This window comes from Centrocercus urophasianus, unplaced genomic scaffold (assembly GCF_019232065.1).
Source record: "Centrocercus urophasianus isolate 14NV4802_14NV808 unplaced genomic scaffold, USGS_Curo_1.0 seq_17, whole genome shotgun sequence".
Lineage (NCBI taxonomy): Eukaryota > Metazoa > Chordata > Aves > Galliformes > Phasianidae > Centrocercus > Centrocercus urophasianus.
The window spans coordinates 23625271-23646997 of NW_024884722.1; the positions used below are offsets into that span (position 1 = coordinate 23625271).

Genomic DNA, 21727 nt, shown 5'->3' on the forward strand with positions numbered 1-21727 from the left:
TGAGTTGCTACAATACTGAGTGTGGTTATTAGTTCTTTTGGGTTGGATTTCAAATGTACAAATCTCATGTTCTACAGGGCAAGCGGTCATGAGCTGTGGCAAGTTTTCTCTCAGTCTTATAGTGAGGAGAAGGACTCCCTAGGCTTGTATAGATACCTAAAGGTATGCAACAAGGATGTCTAAGACCCAAGAGGAAACAAGAGATGCCAGGTTTAGTTTGAGACCATTTCCCCTTGCATTATGAGTGCATACATCAGAGCATGTGAACAAAGCAGTTTAACTTTGTATACTAACTTTAGTGTATACTATATACTATATACTGTATACTTTTACTATACTAACTTTAGTGTATACCCAAGGTTGGTGTCCTCTGACAAACCTTAGGCATCTTAAATTCAGAAAAAAAAAAAAAAAAAAAAAACCAAACCCAAAGCTGGGTTATGGCTTTGGATGGGAAAACTCGGTCCAGTATTTTATCTTTTCCTAAAGTAGCATGTTGTGTGCTTCATTCTTCTGATAACCAGTGGGAAAGGAAAAGCCATTGAATGACTGTTACACAAACAGTGGAAAATCTGATGAGGATTTAAGGACCAGAGAGCTGAAAGCTTGCTCCATCGCAGTGGAAAGCTGTTGACATCACAGAAAATCCATTCTTCTGGAAGCTTGTTTGTTAAATACCTTTCAAAACTGCGATCTATAATCTGCTGCCCATGGCTTTCTTTCCAGGATAACATGAAGAGCTTAGAAACTGTTCAAATACTTATCAGCATGGTAATGGCTAGCTTTGAGTGAACCTGTGGTGTGTACATGTTCATTAATCAATAGAAATAGAAAAGTATTTGACTTCATATTTTTTTACTAGAGTGGAACAAGAGTAGCAGCAGGTTGTTCTGTGGGTTGTTTCTCTTTTCTTTGTAGCAATATTTTCTTTTCCATGAGACTTCCCTCCCACCTGCAAATGAAAGCAGCAACTACAGAGTTCTCCTATTGAATGGTCTTCTCCCCAGTGTGGCAGGCAGAGAGTATAAGTCATTTTGATTTACTTTGGGACGTTTTTCTTTTTAGTGCTGGAAATCTACTGTCAAGCAAATAAGAGTGGAGCAGTACATGTTTGGAATTAGTGGTGGGGTGGTGTCAATCTAATTTGAAGTAGCAGTTAGGGTGATGCTGCTTCATTAGCTTCCCCTATGGCAGCACTGCTGCTTCTTTTGGTTCTGTGATTGCATTTCAGATGCCATCAGAATCTGTAGGAGTGGTGTACAGTGGTACTTGAGGACCATGAATAGACTGGCTGTGGCAGGCAGGTTTTGAAGTCGTTGCAGATCATTCCTGCTCCTGAAGGTGAATGGCTGGTGCAGAGCCTGTGGCTGTGTAAGCAAAAAGAGCCTTGAAACCCAGGTATGGCAAAGAGTGAGCTGCTGCACGGTGCTTCACGTAAGTAAAAGATGTGGTTGGGGTGGTTCGTAGCTGAGTTTCCTTCAGGAGCCTAAAATAGCTGCAGTGAGATCAAGCCAATGTGAGCTGTGGGCTGTTCTTTGGCATGGGATGACTTTGCAGGAGAAGTGCAGAAGGCCTGCAAAATGGGTTCATGCTGGGCTGGTCTTCAAGCAATACTGTGGGTTTTTTCAGTGTGCTAAAGAGTTGGCTTTTTCATTTTTCTTCTCTGGAGTCCAAGCCCATTACTTTAGCTGAATAACTTGCTGAAGGCTCTTTGTACAAAGAAATTTTTGTGCATCAGGTGCTCCTGGTGGTTTCCTATGGCTCACGCATTGGTGGTTTTAAGCAGAAATAAGCATTGGAACTGAGCTGCCCTGGTGGCATCTGAGCTGCTGCTTTTCAGCAACTGAGAGGTTTAATGAAGCAACATGGCTCATGGGTACCTCCTGAAACAATTCCTGGTCACTTCCTGGAGGAAATCTTTGATCTGTTTCTGGGAGAATGGCACTCCAGCCTCTGCTTTGTAGAGAATGGTGGCAAAGGTCATGCTGCTGTTAGGCACTGTGCTCCTGCAGCTCCTTGGCAGCAGCCCAGCCAGGAGCTCTTTGCAGCCCCAGGCTGAGATGGAAGAATTTCACAGCAGTTGTAGCTTAGAACACTGCCTTTTGGATCACAGAAATGTAACAACTAATGCCCTTACCTGTCCTTGTTCCCATTGGTCTTCCTTCATGCAACCTTTCCATTTTGCTGGCTCTCACTTTAGCTTTACAGCGTATGTGTACACTGAATTCCTTTTGTGTTAAAGTTTTCTTGGGAAGGGGCTTCTGTTTTTTGCATGTAATGTAAAGAAAGAAGAATATAGACATCAGGCAGAAGTCCACCTTTTGGTTTCCTTATGTCAGCCTGCAAGATTAAGGTGTAGTGGAAAAATAGGCAGCTAAGCCCATTTAAAAAACAACAACTTGGAGAAGGGAAAAATGTATGAAATAAAGCTGTATGCCTTGGACATACGCATGCCTTTTGGGCTTAACTTTTAGAGTGTTTGAATTAGCTTAGTCAGGAGCTTTCCTGGGAATGTTATAGATGAACTTAATGTGTGGTATAGGTAATGCAGCAGAGAAGGGTGGTGTGGCTGTTGTGTGTGGCTGGGAGGCAAGGTGAGCATAATGAACTGCTGTGAGCCAATGTGCTTGTGCTTTTGTGTGTAATGCTTTCTTCCAATCCATGCTGACATAGCAACATGAAAAAGGGCAACAAAAGTGGCACGTGAATCTCTCATCATTGAGAGATGCATTAAACAAAGTTATTGGCCTCTCTTCAGAAGTGAAGTACCCTGACATGATGCAGATGATAATAACAGCAGTCACCATTCTGTAGCAGCTGTGATGCTGAAAACAGTTTCTTCAATGAATATGGACGTGCTCAGAGCTCTGCAGCTTGAGGACAGACCTGGCAGCTTGGATGTTGGAATGGAGTTGGAGAAAGCTGTAGATGTGTCTCTTGCAGGGTTAACTTCATGCTACCTGGATGTTCTCATTTCCCATGCTGTGCAATAGCAAGCAGGGAAATGCATGAAAGCAAACATCTGTGCTAGCTGAACCAGTCCTGAGGCCAATCCTTTGCAGTTAGAACTTCCATGCATTGGTTTGTTGCTGACTCCTCCGCTGCTGTCTATTGCTGTCCCTTCTGTGGTGCTCTGTACTTGCCTCCAGTCACAGCCCCTTTGAATCTCCTTTTTTTGCACCTCGTGTTACACCTGTGAAGAGCACTGAGTTTATATTATTTGTCTCTTCCTTTAGCATACATACTAGGCATGTCTTTTTAGGTGGTATTTTGCTGTTTTTAGTAACTACCTATATATGTAAGTACAAACTCCTGTAAATATCAAAGCAGCTGGTCTTACCTTGATATTTGAACATCTCTTCATTTTGGGTCTCCTTTGAAACCTGTTTGCTTTCCTAGCAGTGACAAGTGCGAGCAGTTTGCCGTTAAGGCATACTTTCACCTGCTATTTTTACCCTGTGTCCTCTTATAGCTTTCTGTGAGTACATATTAAGGATGTGTCTTAAGCACTCTTCTCAGGCATGGGAAGATGAGGTGTGGAGGAGAAATGACTTGTTACAATGCATGGCATACAGCCCTCCTGCTCAGCATCTGGGTGTGCAGGAGAGCTGTGCCCCAGCTGTGTGACCTCTCTGGCAAAATGAACACATGCGTTAAACAAAACCTGCCTCTCAGTGTGGCTCTATTTATCCTGTAACTTTATACATAAAGTTCATCAGAAGAAGAGAAGGTTGCATTCTGAAAGTGCTTGAATGTGCAATTTTTTCCTCTGGGCATGCAAAGTGGTGAGAAGGTGCCCTGAGTACTCACATAACACAGAAAGCCCAGAGGCTGCCACCTCCGCCTTTGGCATTGGTGACAGAGGAGTTGTAGCTGATTTGGCTTAGGGAGGTTGAGGAGATTGCCCTGGAGCGATGAATAACTTCATTTTTGGCACTGTAAGCATTATCAGCTTCTTCAGTGGATGGGAGGTGTTTTGCCACCCTCTTTCACAGGCAGGTGATGCAGCAGGCTGTGTGCTGCTCCTCCAAATGAGCTGGAAGAGATTTTATTTTGTTTTTCTTCCTTTTTTTCTAGTTTAAATTGAAATGAGGATGTGATAATTATCATAAACAGTCCCAGAAAATGCATGGGATGTAGCTATTTAGAGGGTTTTACTCTTTAGAGAAATGAAAATTGGCCTGTGTGCTCCTGAACTACTGAAAGCATTTGGTTCAAGCTCTGCTTTATCTTCACAGGATGCATCTTTTTGATTTGTATTACAAAGCTCAAATTAACCTCCCTGACTAATTTTTTTGTGATCTTGCTCATATGTACAGGATGCATGGTGGAGGCCTCTGCTCCCCCTTTCTGAAAATGCTGTTTTTCCCACTTGGGGATAGCCAAGTACTTTGTGTTGGTAGGAGTGGAAATTTCCTAGTATACATAAGCTCTTTCTGCCTTTCTCCAAAGCACTCTTCTAGTTAAAGCACTTGTGAATGCAGTTACAACTCTTTGCCTTTAAAATCTGATTACATCTGGGCAGTTCTCTACTACAGCATAAACAAGGTTTGGATTTGTATTTCTCATTTATGGGAACAATCCTTCGTTTTGCTATTAGTGTATTGTTCAAAAGATGTTACTAAGGACAAGCTTTGTGAATGTGCATTTACGTGGAGCATTGTGGGCAGGATCTCTGCCAACTGGCTCACCAGAAATCTTCACATTTGGGGTAGGCATTTTGGATCCCATGGGAAGTGCTGGGAGCTGCTATTGCCCCTGCTAGATAGATGTTTCCTTCTCTGTTGCTTTGTTTGTCCTTTGTGGTCAAAATACATGTGCATACGGGAAGATAGAAAATATAACTTTTTCACTTTTACATTAGACTGTTTTACTACTTGATCACTACGGTATCTGAAAGCCCAAGAAATGCTTGCTTATGTCATCTGAGAACACTTTTTGTAATTACTCTTCTTTTCTTTTTCAGATCTGGGGCTGGATCAGTTTATAGTGAAACGCTATGATGGGAAGGTGAGCACATACACACTTAACAGTCTAACTACTCAATAAGGCTTTTTAACCTAGACTCCTGTACTTAGTAACTGTGCCTAGGTGTAAGTGCAAGTACTGTCGTCTTAGCTTTTATAGTGTTGTAGTGTTTTTGATATTCACTTTCTTATTCAGTTACTTCATTTCAAAGGGAGCTTGATGTCCTGTTTACAGTTAAAATATTGCTGCCTCTTAAGTACTGGTATGCCAGAAAATTGTATGTTGTAATCACTTTTCCTTGCTGCTTTGTTATGAGTGAGCCCTATGAGCTGTGCCTTCTCAGGGAAATCTCACCTGACCTTTCCCTTCTAGCTTGTCTCCAGGTTCCTGGAGACACCTGATCCTTTCTGCATCCCAAGCACCTTTTCCCCTGTCCCTCTCACCCCCCCACATGAGATACCTCTGCTTCATTCCCCTTCTGAACCCTAGGACCTTTCCACAGTGGCACACAGCTGTTCTGGATGTTTGTGCTGACATGAAACATGTTGGTAAATCACTGAGCATACTCTGTAGTTTTGTCTGCCTGTGTAATGGAGCATGTGGCATCCTACCTGTTATTATGCAAATTGAAGACCCGATTAATCCCGCTGTGGAGGTAGCTCTGTCCCCAGGACTACCAGCCCATACTAACCCAATGCAGGTTAGTTTTCTGTTACCTCACTGTGGGCGCATACTGTTACCCTGGCTGCTAGCAACATTTTCGTTCCATCTGCATCATCTGAAAATAAAGCTTCTGTTTTTCCAAAGGGCAGTAAGCATCTCTGATCCCCCTCCTTGCTGAAGTGATGTACCTGATGTGTTAGGCTTTTCTAGGAAGCCTTGATAGAGAAACTTGCATTTAAAGACTTACATAAACACCGTGTGGGCTGAATGCATGCAGTTCCCCACCTTTTATTGTGTTTGGTAGGGAAAGGTAAATAAAAAAGGTGATCAAATACCTGGGGTCCCTGTCATCTGAGCTGTGCAATGTTCTGCTTTCCCAGGCAGCAAGGCGGGAGCTGACTTGAAAACAGACAATTGCACGGTAGTGTTTTGGCAGCTGTTTTGATGCATAAAAGTGAAGTGTGTTGTGAACACTTGTTTTCTTCCCCTCCACACAACTATGATGTCTGCTTTTTGTGATCTAAAAAAAAGTACACGTTCTCTGCGAAATACCAAATGTTTCTTCCCCTGGTTTGTAGCAGTCTGTTTTTCATCATACTGCTTTCATTGCTTTGTCTTGTCAAGCTCTCACATTCATCTCTTTAGGTTTTACATAAACAAGGTTTGCAGGGAAGGAATGTTGAAACCCACACAATCTGTGCTGGTGGTTCTGTTCTTGAGCACTGTACAACCATTTCCAATCATATTAGGTAGAAGATCCAAAGGGATGCAGTTTTCTTAACTCAGCTTCTTGTTCTTTTGAGACTCAGCACTGAGGGCTCAACTGAGAACATGTTTGCATGTGATGTACCAAACATCACCTCCTCTGACCCATAGAGCAGAGAAACTGTTTTAAGCAGCTTACAGGGGTCAGTGCTGCACTTGGATGTCTGTATGCTCTGATTTGGATGGTCTGAAGGTGAGGCAGCAGGTTTAGGGTGTTACAATGGTCTTCATTGTTACCTTATCCCGGGATCTGTTTTTCCCACAGTCTAATAATGCTCTAGAAGCAGCTTGCTGTGTTGAAAATGAAGACAGACTCTTGTTTGTTTAGCTGTTTGCTTAAAGGTGCCTTGGGGCTGACTAAAGCTGGCTCTGGCTGTTAGGGTGGTGGTTATGTCCAGGTGAGGCAATCATTTGAGGAGAGCATGAAGTAGGTTGGTGTTGGCTCTCCCTCAGTAAAGAAGAGCTGACAGCAGATTGATCTGTCTTGATAGCACTCTTATTTCTCATCATATTGCCTGCTGTGGGCTTCAGTTTAAAACAAATGCTCGTTACCCTGCCAGGCAGCACTCAAGGTGCTGCAGGACTGACCCTCATTCAGGTTTAAGTTGTAGAGCAGGACCTGACGGATTGAATCCTCTTGAGCCTCTTCCTTCTTGCCTGTGTTCAGCTCCCGCTTTCTCTTGGGAATCGGAGCCTCCTCTGCCTTTGCTCAGCTGTGGCTCTGCCTGTGAAGATGCAGTTCTGATCCTTTGGTTTCATGGCATTGGGGGAGAGAATGAATTCTTGCAGCAAGCTGAGAGCCGTTCTTCCCTTAAGCATCCCTACAGGTGTCGCATGGGGGTAATGGGACTTTTGGTGCAGGTACATGCTCCAAGTCAGCCTTCTGCACTGGAAATTCCTTTTCTTTTTTTTTTTTTTTTTTGAAGACGAGTATGTAATTATTCAGACAAGAGCAAGCTGTGCTCCAAAAAATTCTAGGGAATATGCAAGCTAGATAGTGGCTGAAGAGCAGAGAAGAGAAATAATTTTGGTTCCCAGCAGAAGTTTCTACCCAGGATTGCAAGTAAATACTCATTTAGAAAGGGATTCAGTAAAAAAAAAAAAAACAAAGAAAAAAAAACAATAGAAACAGCTGTGCAGCCAGTTGCGTTTTCATTATATGGAGGACCAAGTTTAAAGTGTGGGTGTGAATTTTGAGCTTAAATGGTCGAGATTGAAATGCTGTGCCATTAATATGCAGATATGAGCTGTTCTTATCAGAGAAAGCATTATATTTACTTAAAATTGCAGTCAGAGTAGCTGAATGATGTGCAGTGATTGGGACTGGTAGTGCCAAATATTTTTGGACTGATGTGCCTCTATGTGTGCCTCTATGATGTGGGGTTTCTGAAGCATCTTGCTTCATGTGATTGAATGCCACAGTGAGAACACATACCTCTTTTTTTCCTCCTGCTCTTCCTTAGTGATAATTTAAAGTGGCTGGAGAGGAAAGTAAATGTAATGCCTTATTAATGGAACAGCACTCTTGTCATTTGATTCTAAGTACTTTTCCCTCACTCATTTTGAGACAAAAACCCCATAGGCACTCATACAGTGAAAATCTTTGATCGGATCTGTTTGCCAGCATAACCTCCATCCTCTTCTTTGCCATGCTGAACGTGCAGGGAGGCAGCTCTGTCCCTGGCTCTGTTTTTGTCTGTGCTCCTTTCTCCCCCAACAGACTTCTAGAAACAGGGGGAAAGAGGTCTCGATTCCTCTTCATTCAGTGGGGGACAAATGAGTTAGTCAGCATCTCCAAGCATTCATTGTATTGAGCCTGATTGCCCTTGAAGCATCTTCCCCCAGCAGGCATGTAGGCTGATGTGAGACCAGACAGGTTCCAGCGTGTAGCTCTAAATACTGTGAAGTTAAGGTGCTCGGACCTTAAGTGTTTCTTCCTCTTGCATTTTACAATATCATAAAATGGTTTGGGTTGGAAGAGACATCTAAGATCTAGTTCCAAACCCCCTGCCATAGGGAAGGACACCTCTACTAGACCAGGTTGATCACACAGCCCTATCCAGTATGGCCATGAGTGCTTGCTGGGAGGTGGCCCCCACAGTTTTTCTGGGTAACCCATTCCAGTGTCTCATCACCCTCAAAGTAAAGAATTTATTCCTAATACCTAGCCTAAAAGTATCCTCTTCCAGTTGAAATCCATTTTCCCTCATCCTCTCTCTACCTGCCCTAGTAAAGTGTCCCACCAGCTTTCCTGTCAGCCTGCTCCAGGTACTGGAAGGCCACTATAAGGTCCCTCCCTCTGGAGCCTTCTCTTTTTGAGGTTGATGAGCCTCAGCTCTCTCAGCTTGTCCTTGTTGGGGAGGCTCTCCAACCCTCTGATTAACTTCATGGCCCTTCTGTGTACCTGTTCCTACTTCATGTCCTTCTTGTGTTAGGGCCTCCAGAACTGGGTGCAGTACTCCTGGTGGGGTCTCGTGAGAGCAGAGTAGAAGGGTGCCCATCAGCAAAGCACTCTGCTCATTGGTGCTGAAGGAAAAATATCATTTGCCCCCCCCTTGTGTTTCATCATCTTTGAAGGTGTATCTCTTGTTAGGAGTGCAGTCTTCCTGAACTTCAGAACGCTGTTCTTCAGCTGCATTCTGCTCATCAGTGCTTCTTAAGTAACACTTTAGAGAGTGGTGTGGAGACTTCCTTCCTGCATCAGACTTTCAAATTATTTTCTTGTACTTTCATCACTCACTGCCTTCATCCTTGCTTAACAAGTTGATGGTGATAAATAAGCTCTCACATTACTAAGCAGAACTGTGTGCACAGGCTTTGCTGGTGCTGAGTGTGTAGTACAGATGTAATTTAAAAAATTTCCATTTCTATGCAGTTTAATTGCTGTTCCTTTGGTTATGCATCAGTGATTAACAAACTTAATGTCCTAGAGGTGATTCTGGTAATGGTGCTCCTCTGAAGCAGGCTGCATATCTACCTTGTTCTGAATCCATACCCTGCCACCTGTGCAGACAGACGAGCCACTGCTCAGCATGGTCCCCATCTTGCTGAGCCTCAGCAGGGATCTTTCAACAGAACAGCCTGGTATAAACACAAGAATGAAGGCAGAAAATGGATGTGGTGAGCACATAATGTAGAAAAAACCTAGCTAGCTTGTTTGGTGCTGAATAAACTTGACTTTCCCTTTTTGCACTCCAGGAGGAATGTCTTGCTGCTGCTTAATACAAACTAAAGCCCACAGCCTACTAACAGCAGCTTACCCTCATGCTACCATTGATGAAACAAGCAATTAGAGTGGCTTTCACTGCCCTCTAATTAAACTTGCAAATGAAGTCCTTCCTGCTAGCATTTATGTTTGCATCTCTAGATGTTTTGGGATGCCTGAGAGAAATGCAGAGTGGTAATGAAATGAAGGTGAAGGTGAATACTTCTGATGGTTTCTGTACCCTTTCCTGGAAGAGATTTTCCCTTTCTGGGTAGCAGTAAGTTAGTCTCTACCAAAAATAGTAGGGCTGCTTGTAGCCTGCAGACATTCATTTCAGTCCTTATCACTTCCCAAAAGGAAAGGGGGGGTGTTCTGATGTGTGTCTAGATGTTCTAACTGCTGTTATATTACAAGTGCGTATTCTGTTATCCTGGCAATTTGTTTGAAACTACATGTACTTTTGTGTTGGTTTCTGATATTCTTCATTTTGATTGAAGTGTAAGGACAGAAGAATTAGGTAAGGACCACTACGTCACCTGGAACTTATTCCCGCTGTGAAGAGCCTTTGTGTGCCACAATTCATTCAGTCATCCAGGTAGCAGGCTTGTGTGAGGGACCAGACTGAGGATTGGCCTAGTCTTGTCACTGGTGTGTGTGTCCGTGAAAGAAGAGCTGCCCTGGAATTAAGCCTTGTAGAGCTGCTGGGAGGCAGTACAGGAGGAAGATGTCATGCCAGGTGATGGAAAGGGCATCCTTTGGAGCCTGAAAATGTGCTCAGGAAGGCTCTCCATGGAAAGGATTGGAGGAGGGTGAACTGTCCTTAGTATAGATTTTTCTGGAGAATCAAAGGACCTTTCTGCTAATTTTGGAGATAAAGAAAATGGGCTTTTATACATTAGCTTGAATTTCTGGGTTCCTCTGGTTTGTGTATGAGAACAAGATTTGCACCAGAATGGTGTAAGCTGCTATAAGCTTCAAGTCCTCCTTTGCTTCAGGTGCCATTCCTTAGGTGGAAGAGTCCTGTGAGCTCAGCTGTATGAGGTCCTGTTGATGTGCTTGGTAAGAGCATTTGAGATGCTTGTGTATGCTAGTAACAGCTAAAGCTGTTTATGGCTTGGAGATACCTTGAGGTGCTCATCCAGCTTGTTCTGTAATCCCTGTGAAACAAGTGTGTCTAATTTCAGATTTCCTGCTTTTAAATTCATTCCACTTCTGATCCTGCTTAGTGTTGGTCGTGTTTACATTACATGCAGGAGGCACCTTATGTAAGTAATAACCTTGCTCTTCTGTATGCAAGTTCCTCTGCTGTTCCCCAAAGTGTTCCAACCAGCGGGCAGGGAGAGTTCTTTGCCATGGCTTGGGGAAAGCAAACAGGGATGCTGCTTATTGCAGGTAACCAGCAAACCTGTGAACCGAGCTGAGTGCTTTCTCTCTTTGCTTTCTTTGCTGACACCACTACCTGTTTGTGAGTTTCTTTCCTCATTGGCTTTTCCTCTTGGCCGAACTTGGCCCTCCACTGCTTTGGTTGGCTGTCTTGATTTACTTCGTATTGCCTTCTCCTGTGTGGGGGTCACTGGAATCTGTGTGACACTGAATTGCATGTTCCTCTTTGTTCCTTTTCAGTTAAAAAATGGATCCTACCAAAGAAAAGGCTTTGCTGCTTCTACTATTGGTAAATGCATGGCACACAAACATCTCTATGGACTCCTGAGTTGCTTTACCTCCACGTGCAGTACCCGCTCCATCCCTTCCTACCTCTTCTACCAAACCTCTGGGACATACTTCATTTTTAAGGGAGCCGTCCCTGCTGTTCCCTTGTACTACTAACTCTGTTGCCTGTTTCCCCAGGGCTCCTTTGGTGGATCCTGTTGAAATGCTCTGGTTTCTCTGTGTTCTTTCATTCTGGTTTCTAGGTATCCAGCAGGTATTTCTTCCGGCTACTAATCTGTGGTACTTGTGTCTTTATTCTAATGATGCTTTGGTTTTGGTGTAACTGAGCGTTCCCTCATTTTCTTCCCTTTTCTAACCCTTTCCCTTTCCACCAGGATTTCTGGCAGGTACAAAGCAGACAGCATGTGCTTTTATTACTTTGTGCTGCAGACCTCATAATGTGCACTTTTCATGTAAAAAGGGACAGTGTATGCTGACTCCTTCTCCCTGCTCCTGTAAGAAATAATCCTGAACTCATTCTCTATCAGACCTGACCTAAAGGATTTATGGCCAAACACTCCAGTTTAGGTTGCTAAGATCTCTAAATGGCAGCGCTCAAGTCTGCACCTTCCTGTCCTATTTTCTTGCTGTCTTTTGAGGCCTCTGACATTTTTGTTTCTTTGTTTCCATAGGCAGTAGTAGGCTGTCTCTCAAAAATGACATTTTCTGTTTGAGGCCTGGAATTATTTTTATTCTGTGAGAAAAAAACAGGTGTTTTGCTGGCCTAAGCTTGTAAAATGCTTGGGAAATGTTGGGTGCTTGACTGCGTGTGAATTTGGGGAAGGTCCTTTTTGCAAAATTCCCTGATTATTATTTTTATTTATTTTTTTATTTTTTTTAGAGATACAGCAGTATGTTAGGTGAACTTGTTCAAGAATAGGGTAGCGAGAACTAGAGTTTGTCAAAGGGCTTCTAGTGGCTTTGTGCTCTAATTTTGTGATACTAATGAAACCAGTTTACCTTGTGCAATCACACAGCATTTTTTAATGGAAGAAGAGGACAGTATTCTAGATGTGACACGCAAATCTTTGCAATGCAGGCTGAGATGCAGGAAGCAGCACCCTGTCTTCCAATTGGAGACCTAAGTGCCTGTTTAGGTTTCAGTTCAGAAGCATGATTTGGGACGTGGAGGACCTTGATTCAGTCCTTCCCCACCGAATGTCCATGACAAATGTCTTGCTCCTACGGGTGCTTCCTGTCCATGCATTTCCCAAACACAGGTGTGTGACCTTGTAATAGAGATATTTCAGGGTGGCAGTGGTCAGATAGACCTGATGCTGGAGCTGAGCTGGCTGTAGGCCAGGCAGTGTGGGAAGGGCTGTTGTGAGAAGAGCAGGAGCAGAAGAGCTTCATCTCCTGTACGCTTGGGTAGAAAACTTCTAGAGGTTGGAGGTTTGTCTTCAGAACTGAGGGCTTTTTCTTTTCCCCTGTGTGAAAAATAATCCATGTCTGCAGATATTTAAGAGACGGGGGGGAACTTGCATCAGCTGCAAATACATGCAGTGGGTAAAGATTAAATACTTCCTAAGAAGCTATTGCTAGCTTTCATAGCCAAAACAATGGCCATAAATGAGTCGTCTTGTTTTGATCGAAGAAGCCGAGGGTGAGGATGGAATTCACAACAGCTTTCTGACCCAGCAGCAGGGCACCACAGTGCAGGGAGAAGCAGTGTAGACTGTCCCTTTTCAGAAGCATTTCCTTTCTGCTTTCCCAGCAGGGGTTCTTCCTGTGCATGACTGGGTGTGCTGCCTGCCAAGGGTCTGGAAAGTCTGTGTCATTTCTCTTGGTCGTGCTGAATGCTGGCCTTGCGTTTCAGGTGCCATTTGTTGCAAAGGGATGAGTATTTCCAGCCTGGCTGGAAGGAGCGAATGCAAATCTCTTTCCAGTCTCAGAGGACCACCTGTACTAATAGTATGCCTAATTCTTCATTCTCTGTATGTGTCCAAATTCAAATTTGGAGAGAGAGAGAGAGAGAGATGCAGAACCTCATCAATGTCCTGCTGTGTATTTGTGTCCCCTGTGCATGTAGGCAGATAAATAACCCACAAGTAGAGAGTTTAAAAGCTCTTTATTAAAATGTGCTCATGAAAGGTCATAAGCTGCAGTATTTATCAGGCAGTCATAAATTATCCTATGCTGTGACACCACCCTGATTTGCCATGCAGAGTCTGTTTGCGTTTACCCATGTTAATACGTAGAACTCATAATAAATCATCTGGAGCCATTACTGCTGATACCATGAAATTCTCTGCTGGTTTATTATTATTATTACTGGGTTACTTTCGTGGGCTGTAATGACTTCTGTCACAACTTAAACACCTTTTTTTTTTTTTTATTTTATTGATATGAAGTCCCAAGCACCGTATCTGAAATGATTTCACATCCCCATTCTAAAGGTAGCTTTAAAAAATGCCTTGAGATGCTCTCTTCCCCCTCACGTTCTTTTTTTTGTCCTTGTTTCCTTGCACAGGAACCTGTCCTGCCATTCTCCCCACAGGGTTTTGGAACACAGAGGCTGAAAGGCTCTGTGTTTGTCTGCTTCTGAAAGCCTTTTCCTTTCTATTTCTTTCCCTTTTCTTATTGTAGGCATGAGGTGCCAGCATGGGTTGTATCATAAAATTTCTAAATTCGTGGCTTTCATTCTCTAAAGTTCCCATCTTCAGAAAAACAAGTGAAAATAAACAAGTCCCTTTTGTTTCAGAAGCTAGCTAAGCATTTGGATGCAGGCAAAGTTCAATATTGTCAGTGACTGAGGTGAGATTGCTTGCAGCTTGCATTGGCATTTCCTTTAAGCTTTTCCTTGTCTTGCTTTTGCAACGGACTAATGCGGTGCTGCAGCAAGAGCCTGCACAGCCATTTCCCAGGTGGAAGGGGCTGGGTCCGTCCCTGCCAACCGCCTTGCAGGCTCTGAGAAGGCAAGCTGGAGTCTCCTCGCTGGGTGTTTACGCGTGGTGCCTCAGTGTGCTGCCTCAGTGTGCTGCCTGGGGCCAAGCACAGCTTTTAAAGATGTCAAACAACTCCAGTGGTAGGTGCTAAAGACCATTTACAATGCATTCATTAAAAGGGCTGTCCAATAAACGTGATGGGAAGATTTGTTCTTCCAGCAGCAGTGGAGCTCCTAATAGGCTTTTATTCGCAGGGGTGCTGTCTGCTGAGTTAAACCTCCACGGGTCAAGTTGGATGCCAGCAGGACTAATGGTGCATAATCTTAATATGTGGTGATCACAAATAGGAATGGGGTTCCCAGTCAGCCCCTCCCAAAGAAAAGCCATTCCCAAGCTTTACCATTTTGACAACAGCTTAGGGTTAGCAAGAGTTTATAAGGCAGATAAAAATAAGGTGGAAATTGACATGAGACTGCAGGGGGTTGCTTTCTATCAAGTCCATCTTGGTCATGTGCTCTTTTAGATGCATCTTCATTTTTGAGATGCATGTTCCCAAACTGCAATAATACAGTTATTGCTGTATATAAATACAAAAATTCCAGCTTCACTTTATGAAGCTGGAAAACTCAGGACAGACCTAATCAGAGATTTTAAATGTATGTATTGGGAAAACTTATAGCAGAGATTTTCAGAACCCCCTACTGTGAAACAAAAATATTTCTGCATTTCTAAACTTCTTTTCCTCTGTCTATTGTTAATGGTAAGAGAAGTGTATGAATGTCTTTTAATGGTTAGCGTAACTGAGGGTGGTCAGTTGGGACTGGAACAGAATGCTTTGCAGCAAGCTGCTATCACTATTTGAAATGTTCACAATTTTGTATTTCTCAAGTAATGCTGGTAACTTTAAGATGTTTCTTTTAAGAAGGAATGAACTCTGTACGATATCGATAAGAGATGGTTATGGCTCACCTAAAATTCCTTTCACAAAATTACTTTCTGATTCTGGAGATATGCTCGTCTTGCATGTACTGTCATGTTTTGTTGGTTCTGGAAGACAGTCACTGGTGGGTGAGGGTGGGGGGCTGATGACTTCCTGAAGGTCGGCCGCAGGAAGTACCAGGGTGATACTGAAACACAGAGGTGTTATGTGAACAATGGTGCTGAATGCATGTCTTCTTCTCTGGACTGGAGCATGCACTGACATCTTGAAGTGAATTATCAAGTGTATGTTCTTCCCAAAGTGGCAAGTCTAGTGCTGCTCGTTAAGGCGTTCTGAAATGCAGAACAAAGTGGGTCTGCAAGGATTTTGCTGATACAGCTTCCTAGCTGCAGTCAGGAGTGCAGAACAAAACCAGAGATGGCAGTTGTTAATTACCAGAACTACATCCTCCTCTAGATTTGCTTAATCCAGTATTAAACAGACTGAGTGTGTCGTTTGATCTATTAACCATGAGTTCATGCCAGTGATCCCAGCTCTGCGTGGTAGGGTTGGCACACTGCTTCTGTGTCTCCCTGGCACCTTTCACTCCTCATTGGATGACAAAGTGGTTTTTTCCAGGGATCAAAGTAAGGGTGATGTTCAGCAAGCAAAGGAAGGAACAAGCGGGTTTTCCAAATCTTTTGCACCTTGAAGCTTTGATTCAGCTCACAGTATGTTTGCCTTTGCTTAGGAGCTGCACTGTGCATTTGGCTTGAGGGGTGCTCCTGTAGTTCACCAGTTCTGGGGCAGAATATGTGGAATTTTGTTACATTTCTGGGTGCTTTGCTTGCTTGCAGTCTCTGTGCATCACACAGTCTGGGGAGCTGCAGGCATGTGGCATTCCACTTCGTTCACAGTCACTTGTGGGGCTGTTTGCTCCCCTTAGTGGGTACCACTGAGATGAGTGCTTAACCCAGATGGTGTATAGGGAAAACACCAGTTATTTCATGGGAGGTGCTTGTCTTTGAGCTGCTGCTTGTGTCTGAATTGGAAGGTGCACACCAAGCTTGGCATTTTGAGAAGCTACAATTTTTTTTTTTACCTTCTGTTGATATTTAGTGATACTGTAAGAGAATTTACCTTTGTGTAGAGTTATTCCATCATGACTGGTGGTTTGTCACTCACCTTGCCCAGTTGTGCTTGGGCTGAAATCAATTGTATGTTTGGCTTGCTTTCTTTTGCAGCTGTTAATGGGGCTCTGTGTGTGTGTGTTTGCCACAAGTTTACTGCCTGATGGCAGGAGGCATCACAGCTGTAAACCTTTTGCCTGCCCTGTTCACTTGCACATGCTGAGTTTGGGATGCACTTGGGGTAGCACTGAGTGTTTTTAATGTATTGTTCTGCTTTGAGGAATGGAGTTAAGATAGAGAAAAATGTTACACTGAAGATGTCTGACTTGTAACCGAGCACTCTGAAAATTCACTTGGTGCTGGGGTTTGTGCTCCCCACAGCAGGCCTGGTAGTGCAGGCAGGCTGATGTGCCACCTGTCTGGGAAGCTTTTGCTCATACGTGATGTGTATTTTTTGTGTATGTATAAGTAAAATCCACCTGCTGAGTATTTGCCTTTTTTTTCTTTTAATAACATTTTCTTCTGTTAATTAACTGTCACCTGTCTGTGAAAGCTTAGTTCCTTTGGGTCCAGCCAACAGTATGGGCTTGGTGCTGGAAGTTTTCAGCTGGATGTGCTTACTGGTCTGCTTTTGCCCTACACATCTCACAGAATGCCAATTGCAGATCCTCTTCTCATCCTAAATAGTGTTAAACTGATGTGAGCTGATGCATCCCAACCCTTGCTGTTGTTCTGTGGTGGGTTTCTGATTAGGGGAGCGCCTGTAACACTCGGGTGTGTGAGCTGACAACAGAATGGCAGCTAAGCCTAAATCCACTTGTCACTGAGCAAACAGTTGACTGATTGTTTTTTTCCTCTATGAGGAAATATAAATCTTGAGAATGTTGTCTGTAAAAAGGATAAAAAAAAAATGCTCTTAGCCTTTCTCATAGCGGGGAGGGCTTCTACCCTGCTCCACAGAAAGCAGTAAAGCCAGAAAGGGAAAAAAAAGACAAATATATAAAAAATTTTTCTTTAAAAGAAGCCTTTTTTATTGACTTTAAGATGCAAATGAGTAAATGCTTCTCCCTCCTATCTGTCTAAACCTTTATGTTTCAGAGAGCAGCGGACTTTATATCCATTTTATTGTTATTCTATGGATCTGGTTTTTAATTTTATGGAGACTTGCTTGAGTAGTTTGCTAGCTGTGAATTTTAAGCACAGAAGTGGAACCCTTGGAAATTAATAAATCAACTTCTGGACCTTCCTCATGGGGTCCTTAGAGCAAATGAAGCAGGTGGATGCTAGCAGCTAGTCTGTGGTAGATGCTGGTGAAAGGTGTTCAGGGCAATGAATCATGTGAGCAGGTGAGATGCAGCTGATGGCACCATCAGGGAGCAATACCAGGAAACTGATTTTTCTCCTTGATCTTTCCTTTAGTTTTAAGGAAAGCCAGGTGGTGTTTTTGCCCTTAATGTGTTGGCTTGAAGGCTGCTTTGTGTGGGAACTGCCTTGATGGGAAGGGGAGGCAAAAGCATTTTAGTAAACGATGCTTCAACCTGATATCCTGTAAGCATAAATCAGTTACTTTGCGTGAAATGAATGCCATTAATGTTCTCTGCTGTGAGAGACACACCTCTTGTTAAATTCCTGTTGCGCTCCTGAGAATAAAGAAGAGCTGCTGTAAAGAGTTGTGCTTGATCAATAGAGCTGAATGTTTTTCCTGAAAAGTGTATTTTTGTCTCTTTTCTTGTGATTTCCAAGCCAGATACGGGTTAAATTTTCATCTAAATTATTAGCTGAACTCATCCCCAATCTGCTGCCACCTGCAATGGTGAGTTCTCTCAAACTGGGCTGGATGAGAGATGCCAGCCTGCAGCCCGTGGCTCTGACCCCCAGGGGCGAGGTGCTAACCCTGCTGGGATGTGGCCCCAGGCTTTGTAGCAGCCCTCAGTCCAAGCAACCACCTGGTTGCTTCAACACCTTCTTGCTCCTTGCAAGTCTAACTGTTCAACTTGATGTTATGTTTTGTCTGCTTGTTGTATTGTTGGTTAACCAGTTTTCTTTCCTTTATCTTGTATATGATGGGATCTCCGCTAGACAGAGGTAACAGTGGGGGACAGCTGTGGAGCTGGGCCCTCGTGTGGTGGTGTTTGTTGGTGGTTTTCCTAAAGCTGATCCTAAATTCAGCCTGCCTTGACCATGCTTCTGTGCTTGCATGAACTGATTTCTATGAAATAACCCCATCCACGCCTGTTGTTCTTTACATTAATTTTGTTTTCCTCTGTGTGTGTGTGTGTGCGTGCCTCCTTCTGCCATGTTCTTAAAATGGGTCACCAGTGTGGAATTCAGTATGCAGCTCTTAACAGTTTTATGGATCCTTTTCAGTCTTTGAAGCTTCAGCAGATCAAAGTGGCTTGGATTTTTAGCTTAATAAAGAGATCAGGTGATAAAACACGTGGTAGTTTCTATTAAAACTTCAACATTTTGGAAAAGAAGTGGAACAAGGAAGTCAGAGTATGGTCTCAGTCCTGGTCCTTCTTGGTGAGCTCACTCCTGAACTGTGTGCTTCTGTTTGCTATACACTTACAGTAACTTTGATCATACTCCACATTTGTGTGAAATAGATTTCCTTGGCTACGACTACAGGGTACAACTAAAAATGAAAATGCTATTAATGAAATCTGATAATTTCCTTTGGAAATCTTATATTCTCAAAAATCTGATTTATATAGCACTGTATTCTCTCATAGATTCAGGCAATGTTAAGCAAAATTGACCTAGTTTATCTGTATTTCAGTTGGTTCTAACCAACTGTTGTGCAATTCCTTATCCCTGATTTGAGATAAGGAAGCACTGACCTTTGTAGACCAATTCTGACAGATTTGAAGGCTGGAAAAGGTCCACTGAATATGAATGATGACAGTAGGGGTGTGTGTACATGAATGGCTTGGTGGTAAGGACACAAAGCCTTTTGGTTCTGTATTTAATTCATTGCTTTATTTTCTCTTTTTGGGATTGGGGTCGAATGAACTAACAGAAGTTGTCTCAGGAGCGAGAAAAGTTTGCTGATGAAGACAGTATATTTTATGCGCTTGGGGAATGTGGACTCATTTCTTTTTCAGACTACATTTTCCTCACAACAGTCCTTTCCAGTAAGTACAGTTTTTTTTCCTTGCAATTACTGTTTTTGTTTAAGCTTTGGAGTTTTTACCATCAATAAACTTTCCCTTGTGCTCTGCATACATTTCCCTAAAAGGGGCTGTTGATTGCTTGAAACCAGAGCAGGGTCAACAATTGCCATTGCTTCATCTCTCTCAGATTTAGCTTCAGTAGTTCAGAAAGATGAGCAGATCGATGACTTCCAAAGCAGTATTTCTTAATTAAGAATGTGGCTTTTTATGGAACGGGTCCTTTGACCTGCTGTTCAAAATTGTAAATGGACAGTTGTTCTTGAGTTCTGCTAACTATATGATACTGCTGTTTGGATGAGTTGTACAATCTCTTCTTCAGCTGTATTTGGTAAGCTCACACTTGTGCTGGATGTAATCTGATGAGAAGTTAGGCAGTTTACATTTCAACAAGCATCATTAGATACCTTCTATCTTCTCTCACTGCTTGACTTACATTCGTGGTATTTCTGTGATCTGCTGTTCTGTCCCAGCAAAGCCTTCTGCTCTCTGAGTGTTGGGACTTCAGTTTACTTTGTTGGCAGAGAAGGGCGAAGCTGAAGAATTTGGTGATGTTGAATGGCGTTTCTAGACTTTGCTCATGGGGAAAGCAAGCACAGGGCCATCTTTGTGATGCACCTCAGGAGATGCCATATCACCAGCAAAGAAAGAAGTTAACCAATTCCTCGTTCTCTTTCAGTTGTGTTGGAAGAGAACAGTGCTGCTTTCCAAATGAATGGCAACAGTTTATTTTCAGACTTGCAAAAATGTTTATATGTGGTAACAATACATGATTATAGGGCCAAACTTTCTCCTGTTCGACAAAGTTATTAAAACCAAAATCCTGGCACTTGGCATGTTATTTTATAGATCCCCACTGCTGTCTGCCTTGTACTGTTCTCAGAGTCAGTCGGGTAAGTCGCTGGCATTCTGAAGAAGCAATAGGTGCTGTATTTTTTCCTGTGCAGTTGCATGCTGTAACGTGGGCGAATGAAAGAGGCAGCCCTTGGTCTGCTGAACACCTTGCTCTGGGGGCTCTGTGACAGGACAAGCTTCAAGGCTCTGGTTGTCACCCTGCCCTGACAGGGCAAGCTTGTATGTGACCTTCGTGTTGCAAAAACAAACACGGGTACATGACACTGCTTCGAGCCAAGGATTTTCCTTTGGATTTTTAATCTGCATCTTTGAGTCTCAGAGCTGACTCAAGATTTTTGCCGTTCTTTTTTTCTATTAGTCCAGACTGTGCCAAAATTATCTGAGTTATTTTCACTTTTATAGCAAGTGCTTTTTATTCAAGTCTCTGCAGATGGCAGAGCCAAACCTATCGTATCACATTACTGAATATGGCTTAGCAAGCACTGCCCTTGTCTTTTTATGGCTGCACCAGTTGTTGTGAACAAGCTGTGAAGCAAGTGTGCACCATGCCAAACAAACTGTGTGTGCTTCCACAGACAGCAGAAATAAATACAAATTCTTCCTGCTTTGGTTTAATTTATTTGTGGTGAGAATAAAACAGTTTACCACCTTGCACTGGATTATCAGCTGGCCTTGCATTAGAGCATTGTGCAGGCAGAATGGTTTTCCTCTTTTACTTTTGGGGTGCTAAACATGTCCACAATTACTAGGGGATCAGACTAACAAGAGGAGAAAGAATTGTGTGGTTTTTGCCTTGAAGAATGATGTGAAGGGCAGGCAAGGTAGAAACTTCTGTTAGGAGGAAAAAAGAAAACATTCCAGGATTTTTGGGCTCCTTTTTGTGTTGGCTTGTCCTTCAAGAACTGTGCTAAATGGCTCTTGAAGATAGAGGACCATCTCCGGAGCTGCTGTTAAATGGCAGTTTGCCCCCAGGAAGACTTGTGCTTTCATTTTTAAAGCATTTGCTTTTTTGAAAATAAAACTAAATCTTGCTCTGTTGCAAAGATAGAAATCCCCTGTTATGCCACCCTGCCTGTTCTGCTCACCTGGTTTTAAACATTTCCTTGCAGGAATCTAGTAGTGCTTTGTTTTCCTTCTAGGAATTAAATAAATACAAGAAAGCAAATGTTTCTCGAACCTGAGAGTTCAAGATGACTCTACTGTTAAGGATGCGTTTGGACAACAGGGAGATGTAGATCACACTATATAGCTAAAAGTTGCAAAATACTGAATTGGAAGATGGCATATCAAGCTTAAAAGGGAACCATGAGGTTGAGTCTGTGGTGGGAGGAAGAGATGCTTCTCTGCTGTGCTCAGAAGTCACGAGAAGACATCACTGATGATCAGGTCTGGCTTATTGAGCTTAGAAAGATGCTAACCTTTGGAAACAGAAAACTTAAGGAAGCAGAGGGCTGCAT

General features: G+C 43.0%; 1 protein-coding gene across 3 annotated transcripts in view; it reads left to right on the top strand.

The window, feature by feature from the left end:
• The window catches only part of MICU1 (mitochondrial calcium uptake 1), a 91398-nt gene that overhangs the window by 36506 nt on the left and 33165 nt on the right, over window positions 1-21727 (top strand). For 2 of the 3 annotated variants that reach the window (XM_042818055.1, XM_042818053.1), the window contains exons 6-8: window positions 4967-5010; window positions 18325-18330; window positions 19265-19379. In XM_042818055.1, coding sequence (XP_042673989.1) covers window positions 4967-5010; window positions 18325-18330; window positions 19265-19379 — 165 coding nt within the window. The remainder of the gene's footprint in view (window positions 1-4966; window positions 5011-18324; window positions 18331-19264; window positions 19380-21727) is intronic. The other variant, XM_042818056.1, reaches the window with a different exon arrangement.